The 14,635-nt window shown below is 36.0% G+C and overlaps 1 protein-coding gene across 1 annotated transcript in view; it reads left to right on the top strand.

The window, feature by feature from the left end:
• The window catches only part of necab2 (N-terminal EF-hand calcium binding protein 2), an 89,359-nt gene that overhangs the window by 68,004 nt on the left and 6,720 nt on the right, over positions 1 to 14,635 (top strand). The window contains exons 8-9 of the mRNA XM_016536002.1: positions 6,664 to 6,743; positions 11,441 to 11,497. Coding sequence (XP_016391488.1) covers positions 6,664 to 6,743; positions 11,441 to 11,497 — 137 coding nt within the window. The remainder of the gene's footprint in view (positions 1 to 6,663; positions 6,744 to 11,440; positions 11,498 to 14,635) is intronic.

The following is a 14,635-nucleotide window of genomic DNA, read 5'->3' as shown; positions in this document are numbered from 1 at the left end:
TTTTTTATATTTAAAGAGTTTTTATATTTTATATATTTAAAGCAAGTTTTTTGGGCAGTGTAGAGTAGCACTTGTTATTTGTCATTTCTCCGATCACAAATGCAGACATGGTTTTATGTTTACGCGGATGGATGCAACGCGTAAAAAGACAGTATAAGTCATTATAATCTGTAATTATGTCCCCACTGGATGCAACAAATGCCTCATTTATAATGGGATTTAATGTTTTTGTCTTGTCGCTCCGGCCGGGACACTGCACATAATGTACAGTATGTGGAAAATAATGTGTTTTTTGAACCTTAAACCGCATAAACACATTTCATTACACCAAATACACAAAATAATGTTATTTTTAGCAACATCATATGACCCCTTTAAAAAAAAGAAGAAAAAGCTTGTAAATGTGTTTTTGTGGAGTATAATATTTGATACAACAGACTTTCATGGCTCATACAGTCAAGTCAAGTCAAGTCACCTTTATTTGTATAGCGCTTTATACAATACTGGTTGTGTCAAAGCAGCTTTACAGTGTTAAACAGGAAAATAGTTTGTCAATAATGCAAGACAATAACAGAGTCATTTTTCCAGTTAAAGTCAGTTCATTACAGTATGATGTAGGAGAATATGTAGCTCATACTCAAGGAGGAAGCCCAAACTGAGCAAAAAAAAGCAATTCGGTGCAGTTGCAGATATTTATATGGCTGGAAAGTAAGGTGAAATTCTGATAGCATGTATTGTAAATCAATGAGATCCTCATAACAGTATAGCAGACTACTTACAGTGCATATAAATATCACTTGTCACTCTATATCTCCCAAGAATTATGCTTTTTTTTGTTGAATATCATATTTGATACATCAGGTTTTATGGGTCATATAGTGTGATACAGTGAGAATATGGAGGAAAAAAAATATCTCAGGCCACAAATATGGTGGAATTTGGTGCAGAGGCTGATATTTATATGATCAAAAAGCAAGATGAAATTCTGATGCTTGGAATCTAAATCAATGATATCTTTATTAAAGCAAAGCAGATACTTACATACAATAATAAAAATATCAGTTGTCACTCTATATCTCCAATAACATGAGTTATTAAGATGATATTTAAATGGGTGGGGGGGGGTGCAAAACATATAATGCAATGAAATACAATGATAATTGAGAGATGTACAAATAAACATTCCTCAATAGCCTGATGCATCTTATTTGATACTCACTTTTTAACATGAATTTTGTGAAGTGATGTGTGGATAATCAAGTACACCTAAGTTGATTCAGACCAGTAAGTGTTCATCTTGAAATATAACCTTACTATATAACCTTAATATAACAATAAAGGTTATTCTTACGTTTACTTTAAAAGCCAGTACAATTTTCACAGCAGAAAATACATGTGTACCACAACCTAGTGGACAGTTTTACCATTATAATAAAAGGCCTTTTACTTGCTAAAAAAAAAGTCTAAACCACTGTATCAGTCAGATGACAGAATGTAGAATATTGTGTACAACAAGTTTTTGATCATGTTAATAATTTAGAGGCCTTAAAAACTTGTGTATCAAATATGATACAGTAGGTTTTATAGGGTTAAGTATGTACTTATGCAGTAGATGCGTTACAAGAATTCAAGCCTGAAATAATGTAAATCTGGAAAAACCCGGTAGCACAAACCTTACAAAAGTTACTTTTACGTAATGAATCCACTTATGATTCCAAGCATTAGCATAAATGCACAATGCATCTGTTTATATGAGCAGAGCCAGCTGTGATGAGACATTTTGAACAGGGTTATGATGAAATGGTTGGTTCTTATTTCATACGCCTGAGAGTTCTTTTCCAAGAAACCTCTAATTTTTGTCATTTACATAAGCTCTGTTCCAAACCCTAGCGAGCTGTCTTGCTGTTTACTACTTACACAGAGAGCTGCCTTCTACAGCAGAATAGGCATAAAAATACAAAAATGTTTAAGAACTTTATTATACAGTTTAAAAGTTTGGGGTCGATAAGATTTTTTAAAATGTTTTTATAGAAGTCTTTCATGCTCACCAAGGTTGCATTTATTTATGCATTAATTATTTAGCAAAAATGCAGTACAAACAGTAATATTGTGACATTATTACAAATTTAAAATAGCTGTTTATTAATATATTGTAAAAATGTAATGGCAAATGATGGCAAAGCTGAATTTTCAGCAGCCATTACTTCAGTATTCAATGTCACATAATCCTTCAGAAATCATTCTAATATGCTGATTTGGGGCTCAACAAATATTTCAACATTCAAAAAACAGCATTTATTTGAAATAGAAATCTTTACTAACTTTATAAATCTCTTTACTGTCTCTTTTTATCCTTCTTTTCTGAATAAAAGTATAAATGTCTTTTAAAAAAATAAATAAATCATACTGACCCCAAACTTTTGAACAGTAGCACACATAAATACTGGGTAAAATAATATTTTTTATATATATTATACTGTTTACATATCACACAAAGTATTATTATCAATACTTTTTAAAATTAAATGAAATATGTTTATTTATAATCATTTCTTTCATCTTGTCCACCATCTTTGCTGGACTGTTGTATTTTTTATCACATTCACGTCACATTCTGGGATTGCCTTGTCTTTGAATACTTGTGATGCACACATGTGAATTTGGCCAAAAGTAGGTATCTTAAAAGACAGCATAATTAAACTGCCTACATTCTGCACCTCACCTATGATAACTTAAAATGACTAAAAATACTATACTGCCCTAGTATCAATGAGCGAGTCACAAGGAAGTAGAGACATAGTGGAAATCTCAGGGAAATCTCCATTGAGACAAGATGGCTGTTCCTCAGCCAGGGTCTGTGAGAGGAAAAGACTGACTTTAGCAATATTACCCCCATTAGAACAAATGGGACATAGATTAGAGGCGCCACACTTTCAGTACTATTTTCCTGCAGTGTTTTAGTGGAGGTTTACTTGATGACTTATTTAATGGTCTATTTGGCACATTGCTTTATTGCTTCTATTCATCATGAGGTTTGTTTTTCCAAACATTGCATAAATCAATTTGGTAAGGATCTCTTTTGTGGTGCAGACATGGTGGCCAACTACATTATCACGCAAAACATCCATTCTGTGTGCCATCTAATTGCCGAAGGCAAAGTTAAAGTCTGTCAAAGATGTGGTTCACAGGCTTTCCCGTGGGCTTTCTGTATCAACAAACTCCACATTCCCATTACTGATGAGATTTGGGCCTGAGCTCCAGTGAGTTGGTTATGAAACCACTCTAAAGAGACACTAAAACAACACAACGCCATTCATGTGCCAAGTCAGCACATACCACACGCTCACAACAGTCTCGTATGCATGATGCAACTGAAGAAATGTGTGAGTTTTTAATGAGAGAGGGTGGAAAAAAGGTCTTCCTCAAAGCGTTCCCAAGTTTCAGTCAGAAAAAGGAGCAGAAAAAGGGTGCCTGGAGATATGGTAACAAATTAATTCTAGTGTTTTTCTTTTTTCTGTGTCAGAGAGAACGGCAATATATGATTCTTTTTGAAATGCCCATCACACTTTCCTCATCCTCTCAGTGCTAATAAAGTAGTCATGCAGTCAATTTCTCCAAATCAGCCAAGCAATACAGACATTTCTGTTGCTGTGGATTTATCATTCGTACAGATCCAGAGCTTCTTTGGAATAGTGGCTGTCTGATCTTAGCCTGTCTGCATTTCAGCAGGTGTGTTAGATGTCATTTGACATTTCAGAACAAAAAGCTGTAAAGGAAAGCTCCTTATTGATGGTAATTAATATAGATCTCAATTGTCCTCTCGTTCACATTCGTTTTATTGTAGAGTTGGCTTGTCCAATATGCCAATATTGTTTGAGTGACACCACAGTGCTGAATCGAAGAGGTCTGTTTTATGGGTGACGTTCAAACACTAGCACTAGTTTTAAATTTCCCCTAGACACTGATAAAGCTGACTCGGCTCACAATAAAAGCGCCATACAAGCTGTCAGCTCCGGCAGGGAGAGCCGTGATTGGAGCGTGCTGTCCAAGCTGTAGTTTATGAGCACCGGGATGAGAATATTGATCAATACTTCTGCAAGACTTGCTTTGCACATGGCACTTTTTCTCCCATCAGTCAATCACGGGCTTTTTTCAAAATGCTTTCCTTCTCTCACTCTACTCTCCGCCTTATTTCTGCTCATATTGCACAAACACACACACAGGCTCAGTGCTATAGGTTTGATTCATACAATTCGATGATATACAGTGATTCTTTCTGATACTGGATTACCAATATTGGATATTTAATTGTACATGCACATTTCCCCTAATTTAGATTACATTTTAATGTTGTGGTGCCTGAATTCACTTGTAGCATATTTTCATTTTTAATGTTTTGTTTTTAATTAATTTAGACAAAATAGTTCAATCCAATTTTAATACCTGCCTTTTATTCGTTAGCGGCCATAACATTATCAGTAGATAAAATAATTATCAATAATAATTAGCACTAAATCGATGATGTCATGTAAGACAGTTTGTAGTAGGATGAAACAATGGCGCTAATAGAAACAATGTTATTTTGGACAGTCTAGGCATATTGTGAATAGTATAAAAAAAGAAAAAGAAAATTAACTAATAGATATCACCATACTACCCCAGCTGATTGATTATTTTAAGAATTGCAAACTTTTTTTCTGTTACAAGTTTTTCTGAAATGTTATATTTAAATATGCAAATTATATATTATCTAATTAAATATACACTCATTTGCATACATTTTCAGAACAGAAATCTGAACGCTGAGTTAAGCCAGAAAAAATAGCCAGTCAACATCTAGAAAAAATGCTTTTTCACAATTTTTTGGGAATAAAATGCTGTACAAAATCAGGCAAATTATATATAAATGAACCCCTCTGTAAAAACCTTCAGAATATGTATAGAAATAAAACTGTAAACTTTTCGTGTATATACAGTAAGTGCTACTGAAGTGGAGATTTCTGACTCCACTGCAGAAGAAAAAAATTATTTTGAGAAAAAGGCCTTTAAATATATACATTGTAAATTAAATGGATAAAGTGCGATAAAAACAACACTTAAAAGTGTATTTTTTATATATTTTCTTTCCACTAGTTTGAAACAGCACTTTATGAAAAGCCAGATAGCCCAAATTCTCAATATTGACCAATGAATGAAAAAAACCTGTTGTGCCTGAAGAGTCTTTCCTTAAGTTTGCCTTTTTTGGGTCATTGTGTTTCATAATGTTTCAATCTAGGCAAGACTTTTTCCAATTTTTCCATAGATACCATGTTGGCATGTCATTCATTTGACAGCACTAAATCTGGAAGGAGCAGGTGGTCAGGGAAGAGTTTGGGTTCAGGCCAGCTTGGTCCTGACTGGAGTCTGAACTGATGTTCTTTCCAAGTCAGTATGTCGTGGCTAAAGCGCCCAAGCTAATTAACATGACAGTCTCATAAGCAGGAAGACCATGTGGCAAGACTCCCAGATTATCTTCATCCATTCCAATCTTTACTGTATGAGTGAAGAAATATCTGTTGCTATATTGCTGTTCATATGAAGAAAAATTAAGACGTAATTTGAACATTACAAACTATATTAGCATTTTCAGTGCTGATTTTATGGCAAAATCTGCAGTATTCTGTGGCATATTATTGTTATATTGACCTTAAACCAAACTCAAACTCGAGTCACCTGAAGGCAGTGAGTTAAATGAATCTGAGAGTACTCTTATAGGTAGAAAACATAAACAAATTAGCAAAAATATTTCCTAAATAAACATAAAATGGTGGGCGATGTGTAGATGTGTAAGCATTGATTCTGAAATCTGCTAAACGTTCTATGCAGTGCTGCACACAGACGTTCTCATGGGACTGCTTCTCATCATGAAAGGAACATGTTTACGTGAGCTGTGTACATCTACTATCTAATGCATGTTTCACAGTATGCTGTGCTACAGTATGCCCTAATATTACTCATTTTTAGACAACTTCAAACTGTCTCAGTTCAGACTTGATGTACTGTATCATACTGATTTAGTGACCATTTCACTGTGCTTTTAAAAGGTTTCAGACCCTGTTCATTTGGTCCCGCTATTGCTATGGTAACAGTTAATGTGTTCCAAAGTGTCTCCTCTCCCCGTTATGCTGGCCTCATCAACACAAGAGAGGTGTTAAGGCCTAATTGGTTTGGCACCTCAAGTGGGGCTGATTTCAAAGGCAGAAAAACCTTTTCCCTCATTAATAGGATCTGTCATTGCATAAAAGAAAGGAAGGAAGGGTGGAAATCATGTTAATCACTCTCCATTTGTGTTATTTTTTTTTAAAACAATATCCTTACAGTATGTACTCATTATTCACAATGGCGATACCATGGTACAGTCATGTTATCAGATGGTAATACTATGGTACAATTCCAGAAAACCGTGGTAATACTTTCAGGACTTTTTTATGTGTCATCTGCCCTAACGAACACCTTTTTGATGTGTAAAAACTCAAAGTAGTTTGCAAAGAAGTGTAAACGTCCATTATAATCTTTGTAATAACTTGAGCTCTCAATCTGAGATGAGGTTTCAGGTGCCTGGAAGAGTAAAACATCGTTGAAACTATCTGCAAATTATGCATTGTGCCTCTCTGTCTCTGTCAGGAGCTGTGGAGGTGAGAAAAGAAGGACTTGAGGCACAGATCAGTCGACTGGCTGAGCTGATTGGACGTCTGGAGAATAAGGTAAGAGGTTCGTCTTATAATACTGAGAGGTCAAGTGCTTCCTCCTGGGAAGAGTCTTATAATAGCAAGAGGTAAAAATCCACAGACCCGTGCAGATGCAATCTAGTGTATTAAGACACTGAAAATAAAAACATGGTTGATAACAAATGGAAAGATATAGCTTAGTTTCCGGTTTTACGGCAACTGATAACATAATAATACATAGATTTCAAGGGTGTTTTGTATGAGCAGGTATTTCATATTTATTTGTTTCAAATAAAAATGAAATACCATAGAAGTAACTGTACAAAAGTGTATATGTTTTAGAGGGTGGCAGGTGTTGACTGTGAGGGCTGTTATGATGTTATACTGGTCTGTAAATTGGCCTTACTTGTTACTGCATTATTGTAGTTATTATTTTTGAAAAATGCATAAACCTGATAAGACTTTGATATGACTTGATTTGATTAAATAGTATGTCATTATAAACAAATATTATAGTAGTGGTTGTTTGATGACAGTCTCAAGTATATACTACCATTCAAAAGTTTAGAGTAAGTTAATAAATGCTGTTCTTTTGAACTTTCTATTCATCAAGAAATCCTTAAAAATTGCATCATGGTTATCACAAAAATATTAAGCAGCAGAAGTGTGGACACCGATAGTCATGTGACACTGAAGACTTGAATAATGGATGCTGAAAATTCTGCTTTGCCATCACAGGAATAAATTATGTTTATAATTATAATATATATAAATAGAAAACAATTATTTTAAATTGAAATCATGTTTCCCAATATTACTATTTTTTACTGTATTTTTAATCAAATAAATGCTGCTTTGGTGAGTTTTCTTTTAAAAACATTTGAAAAAAAAACTTACCAACCACAAACTTTTGAACAGTAGTATAAAGGTGACCTGTAAATATCAAATAGAGTTGGGACATCAATTTTTATTAGTCTAAAAACTTGGTTTCCTCATTTCAGAAATCCATAAGATGATTAGGAAGTAAAGGCCATGACACACCAAAACGACAACAAAGAAAGCTAACTGTGTTGTTGTCTCACATCGCGTAAACACATTGCGATGACTACAGCCAATGGGCAACTAACACCTACGTTCTGTGGCTGTGTGAGAGGAAATAACTGTTTGTATCTGTAAAATTAGAACAGCATTCATTTGATTGATCAGATTGATCTGTCCGCTTGTTGACCATCAGCTTGGTGTGTCACGGCCTTAAGACTTTGTTGTGGAAAGAGCTTTTCTGTTCCTCTTCCTATACCTAAAATACAGCTCTGTCATTTCTTTTACTGCTACACATATAGTACATCCACATATGCACACACATGCACATGCTGATAATTACACACATTCATTTGTAAAGCCCTGAGAGGAGATTCAAATTGCATTTAGCAAAGCCTGTAATCTTTTCTTCCTATAGTTATTACTTTCACTGATCAGGAGAGCAGTGAAGGAGGGCAGGAATGATACGGTGAAACAAAGAAAGAAATTAAACAGACCTGTCAACCACAGAACTGCACTAGTAGATGACTGTTTTTACCATTATATTCTCTGCACTCAACATTTATGTAACTTTTCTTTCTTGGTTAACCATTATTTCAACATCTCTCTCTTCCTCTTGGTCATTTTATTATGTGTGTCTGATAGACATTTGAGCACAGTGGACTAATAGAGTCCCCAGTTAAGTTTTTGGAAGACCGGTTCTTATAGCTGGAGCTAAGAATAACCAAACCAACCCAACTGGTTTATTCCTCTCTCAGTGGAAGGGAGGTACTTCTGACACATCCTGGTGAGATGGGATGAAAGAGAGCATGTCTGGGTTGAGCAGCAGAGGCTTCTGTGGCACTGGATGATTTTTTGGTTTCGGTCCAGAGACAGATTAACAAGCATACATGCATATACAATCAATTCTGTAATGCAGGAAGAGAACATTTTTGAAGAGCTTCATTTTAAATTAATTAGCTTAAAAATTATAATTTTGTGAAATGCACTACTGTTCAAAAGTTGTGGTCAGTAAGATTTTTTGTAAAGAAAATTGTTTATTCGACAAGGAGGCTATAAATTGATCAGAAGTGACAGTAAAAACATCTATAATGTTACAAAGGATTTCTATTTCAAATAAATGCTGTTCTCTTGAACTTTCTATTCATCAAAGAATCCTGAAAAAATTTATCAGAGTTTCCACAAAATTATTTAGCAGCACAACTGTTTTCAACATTAATAATAATTAGAAATGTTTCTTGGTCAGTAAATCAGCATATTAGATTGATTTCTGAAGGATCAGGTGACATTGAAGACCAGAGTAATGACTGCTGAAAATTCAGCTTTGCCATCACAGGAATAATTAAAAATCTATTAAAATAGAAAACCGTTATTTTAAATTGTAATAATATATCACATTGTTACAGTTTTTACTGTATTTTTGGTTAAATAAATGCAGCCTTGGTGAGCATAAGTTCTCTTTCATATTTATTATGAATTATTATTCTTTATTTATTATTAATTTATTATTCTCTTTCAATAGTAATATTAACTCATTCTGAGTTTGAATTTTGTTTGAATAGAAATAATGGAGTGTGTTTTGATCGTTGGCTTGCCTTCAAAGTTCTTAAATCAGTGACAATTTTTTCCAGTTGCCTTGTCGAACTCTCTGTTCTTCTGCTCAGTCCACTGTGAGATCTGCTATTGTTGATCAATACAACCAGACCTGCAGCACAGCTAGGTCTGTGCAGGACTTAAAGGCATCACCCTGCTTCATTCTACTACGTTAATAAATCATTAGCTCATCCATGAACATGATTTGTGCCCGAGTCCCCGTCGGATTGCTTCGGCTGTGGGGATGAAGACCACAACTCCCATGATTCCACACTCAGTCACGGCGTCATCAAACTACGCCTTTGGCTCTTTGTTTATTTAGAATTTTTTAATTTTGAAAATTACATATTGTGCCTTTAATACATGCTTTTCTAAACATCCATACTCAGTGCGTTCAGTTTAATTGAAATGTCAAACATAGCACTGTACGTCTGTCCTGTCCTGTTCCCTATTCTCACTGTCGCTTTAGCAGACAGGGCAGCCTGACTTTGGTGACCCGCTTTGGCTCACAGCTGGATCAGTCATCAGAACGCTCTTGTTGTCTGCATAATGCGCCCCCACAGCTTTAGGAAACGCATCATTTCCTTTTCCATCCGGTTGTGGCACCCTGATAGCCTCCAATCACTGTGGAGACTAACGCTCAAGCCGTTCCTGCAGTATTCATACTCGACAGTGTGGCGGTTGTCATTCTTGCTATTATTTTTGATGGATAACCCGCCCATCACTTTTCACAGTGAGAGAGACAGCTGCACGAATTTGTGGCATCATTACCGGCCATTATGTACTCTGTCATTTCGTGATGGGAAAGAATATTCCACACTATCCCTGTTCAGTTATGGGTGGACTGACAGGAGATACCAGCGCCTCTCTTTTTATGAGGCACATAATGATTCATACATTGTGATGGTGTTAACTTTTCAGAGTCAGGGATGCTGTAAATTCCTCATGAATTCATAAAGTATTGGAATATAGTGAGAATATTTGAAATATATACTGTTCTTGTTCTCAGCATTTTTTATTATCTGCATACATCATTACATCCCAGTGACAGTGCTTGTAGCCTCTACATGAAGGAAGGGAAATAATACTTGCAGGCTTTCTTTCACTGCTCAGATTCTTCATACTTGAAAACATGTCCTGGAACTTTACCCTTCATTATATGTTAAAAGAGCAACATTTCTAGTTTGAAATTAATCAGAGTTGAGAATAAACTAGTATGTCCTTAACCATTCCAAATGTACCATTTCATGTGAAATTCTCTGTATTTAATCAAAATCATGACATTTTTATCACTTTCTACTTATATAAACACCTGCCACAGACTCTTGTGTTTCATCTAGAAACTTATTCAAAATAGAAATTTACATATGTTTTTTTAAAGAAAATTATGTACCTCTTAATATACCTCTTTTTTAAGTTTCACAGCTGTGTCGCTGTGAACAATCAGATATTTATGAAAACATTTGAAAAATCAGGCAAAATCAAAGTCAGTTGCCATCCTGAAGGTTTCTATATTTCATCTGCTATGAGTTCCATCGCATCACACAGATGAGTTCTGTATTTGTTTTTTGTACTTTATAAGTAATTAATTATGCTTAATTTTCTGTGATTTGTCAACTCGATCACACAAATTGTGAAGAAATTTGAGATTTTATGTCCTATTAATAGCTAGAAACACCTGAATACCTAAATGGCTTCTGTATGATTTTCTGATTGTGGTGACGAACATTCTTTAATTAATTGACGTGAATACAGAATTTGAATACAAATATAATAAATATTTGATATTATTTTAACTCTTTCGTTCCTGACCCACATTGAATGATGGGCAATTACACACAATTATGAAAACATGAACTTCTTAAACATATTAATTCAAAATGACTACTTGATACATAAACAGTTTTTATTAAAATTGTTTTAGTTTCTTCCTTCTTTTCTTTCTTTTTTTTTTTATTGTGAAGTCAGACAGATGTGTTTAAGCGATTCATCTTTCATGAGCTCACCTGACTGAGTGTTCGCAGACAGACAGCAGCAGTGAAGGGCAGCTGAGGGGGTCAGTGAATTCACTAGTGGCTTTTCTGTTCTGGTTTTTGTTACAGACAGTTTGGTTTGACCTACATCAGCGACTAACAGACACTGATGGCACAACTAGCGCAGTAAGTACTAAAGCACGACTTATATACCAAAGAGCATGAAAAAAAATGCATAAAAGGAAAAATGCATGACCAATTTCACCTTTTCCCTCCATGTTAAAACACAAAAACAGCATTATTACTTAAAAGCAGTGAATAAACCCCCGTCAAATCAAGATTGACTCCTCGTGGGTCTCTTCAGAGCTCCTCATGCTGTTCCACACACCTGCAGCAAATCTGCCACCTGTTCCTCAGGATTCAGCCACATTTCTTTCTCAATATGAAAGCACCAGCTCCGTGTTTAATACCAGCATGCTCCGGGAGTCATTTGTGCCTCTAAAAGATAAGAGACTCGGTGTCACACTACACCTCGCCAGGCCACAAATCAGTCCCGCTCTGTGGACCATTGATACACACAGCAGCACATGATGGGAATGCACAGAAATATCATACGGTTTTGTTCAGTTAAAGTATGGGAGTGCTGGGATTTAATCTCTTGTAGACCTTTGTGATTTAAAAGTTTTAGATCTAATAAAGAAAAGATTGCTTTGTTTAAAAATAGGAAAAAGTGCAACCGAGTTCAGTGTGTAACAGAGATCTTAGCTCAAATTGACTCCCATCTTATTGACATTGGAGGGATCAGGGGTAATTGAATCATTCCTTTTTATCCATTAATCCTTGTCAATGGGGTTGAACAGGTTCCACCTGACAGCTTCAGTGTGTGCCTCTGTGTTTGTTAGTTAACACAAGCTTTATTTTGGGACCCGTAAGATATTTCTTGAATTTATCACACCTACAATAATATTAGGGTGTCCTGCAGTGTTATCTGCAGTGAATATTACACACAGACCAGAAATGAGCCATTTTAAAACAATGACTGTACCATTTCCGTGTTATTTCTTCGTTTACAAGTGATTATTGCTCCATTTGTTTATAGTAAATTGCATGCATTTTGACATTTGGATGACAAGAAAGCATTTTAACGAAATGAACCTCATTTTAATAACAAGGAACATTTTGGTATGAACAGTAATGCCGAGTATTTAAAAGAAAAGGGAGCAGGTACAGGTAACTGTAGATTTTTATTACAGCAATAGTGTATTTCTTCACACCCTCATATATTTGAATATGTATGAATGTATATATTAGCATATGATTATTGCTACTTAGGTTTTTGTTTTTTCTCCTGTAAATATTTATGTAAATCTTTACAGTGAGCATACAGGTTGTACATTTCACACGTATATAAACAAAATGTTCAGGCATCACATCGGCAATGTGTTGCCACCTCCAAATATAAGAAAACAATGGCTTTTTGAAGTCTATAAGAGAGTGGAAATGCTCAAAGAAGGGAGGGGTCTTATCTTCTCTTCAAGACATTTTTATAGAGAGAGGACTAAATACTGATCAGTCCAACAGCTCAATGTATCTGTTAGCTCAGCAGTTTATACTTTACAGGCTGTATTCACTGACTTAAATAAACTCTTACACCACCTGCAGTGCTTGTTTTGATTGGCCAGGAGGAATATAAATCAGCTGTCTGCTGATAAAACCACCGAAGATAGGCAGAAAGAGAAAAGGAGAGCTATCTGAAGCAGTTATACAACTACGTATCTGAAAGCCATTTTTACTCCTTAAGAGGGAATTATCATGGGATGGATGCAGAAAGGGAGAATGAGCTGCACCTATTTATGCCTCTCAGACTTTAATAAAGCAGCTCATTTAAAGAGATGCTAAAGTTCAGAAGGGGAGAAATTAAAATGCGATTTACTCTGTGATACCAGTGAAAGGAAAAATGGGGGTAGAAAGATGCCAATCATAAAAGAAATGGGACGGTATTCCCCAGTTTCCATGGTAACGGTGAAATTTTCTCAAATCCTCTGAGGTTTCTACCATTTTTTATGGACTCGTACTGTACCTGAGACATTCTACTCACTTACATGGTAGGAAATTGTGCACATAAAATACTCCCGCCTCTCTTAGTGTGTGTGTGTGTGTGTGTGTGTGTGTTTCACAGTCTGATGCATAATGTAGAAGTGGAGCAGTTCAACTCCACATGGGGGTCTTTAGGGTTCATTAGTTTAGGTTCCCTTCTGAGCTAAAGAGAAACACTCTCTCTCTCACACACACACACACACGTGCATTCACATCATACACATACACAAAGCACATTGACCACATCAGGGATTGCTAATTCCACATAAACCCAAATGAGAGACATTGCAATACACCCAAGAAATATTGCTTAAGGAAATTTAAACTGGCTCCAATCATAGTGAGAGATTTAAGGATTCTAATAATACAATATCCCACTGATCCCAAAGCCTCTTAACAGTTAGACTATGGGTCACATTTGCTTCATCTACAGAGCTTTGTTTTATCAGTTTATTCCACAGCACTGAGTCTGAATGAAGCCCCCTCGCTATTCGAACAAACACTGAAGACTAATGAAAGACTTTAGTGCAATCGGTCGCAATGCAGCTCGTTTGGATCAGTCACATGTTGAAATGCAAAGAAAATTGATTCCGAACCCTCTTGCATTTCTCTAATTATTCGTATGCGCCCATCAGATCAGGCCTCCAGTGGAGGAGAATGGGAAGGCAGAATGATACTTATTGAGTTTTGTGTAGGTTGGGTAATGTAGTGTTTCTGATTGCATTCTGGCTAGTGTTGGGTGGCATAGTGCTCTTGATTAAGTTCAGGGTTTATTACCACGCTTCTGCTCTTTTATTGCCCTCCCCTTCGGGGAACAGGACGGCTGTCAAATCAAAGGGCCTAATGGTTTTCGCTTGGGTTTTATCTTTCCCACCTGCCGGGGAACAGCACATGGTCTATTAAAGATGTGACACCTTAGTTATAGCATACACTACCCCTGTGTTTCATTCGGAAAGGCTCATCCCTATGCCCTTAATCCCTTCAAAGGGTTTACCCTCCGAAGTGAGAGCTTCGAATGGTTGAAGGGTGTAGGGGACCAAACAACTGTTCCTTGAAGTGCCCTTCTGCGTCATCATCACGTGCCCACACGGAGGCGCCGTCATCATGCCAAGAATTGTAGAACCGAAGTGTCCATCAGTTGTACCCTTCAAAATCCTTCATTCCGAAGGGCCCTTTGAAGTGGCCAGTTTTGAGCACTTCGGTTTGGAACGACCCTTCAATATGGCG

This window comes from Sinocyclocheilus rhinocerous, unplaced genomic scaffold, assembly GCF_001515625.1.
Source record: "Sinocyclocheilus rhinocerous isolate Xijiao unplaced genomic scaffold, SAMN03320098_v1.1 scaffold553, whole genome shotgun sequence".
In the NCBI taxonomy this organism is placed as follows: domain Eukaryota; kingdom Metazoa; phylum Chordata; class Actinopteri; order Cypriniformes; family Cyprinidae; genus Sinocyclocheilus; species Sinocyclocheilus rhinocerous.
Note: the sequence above shows the minus strand (reverse complement) of the source record. Positions and strands in the feature narration are given on the sequence as shown.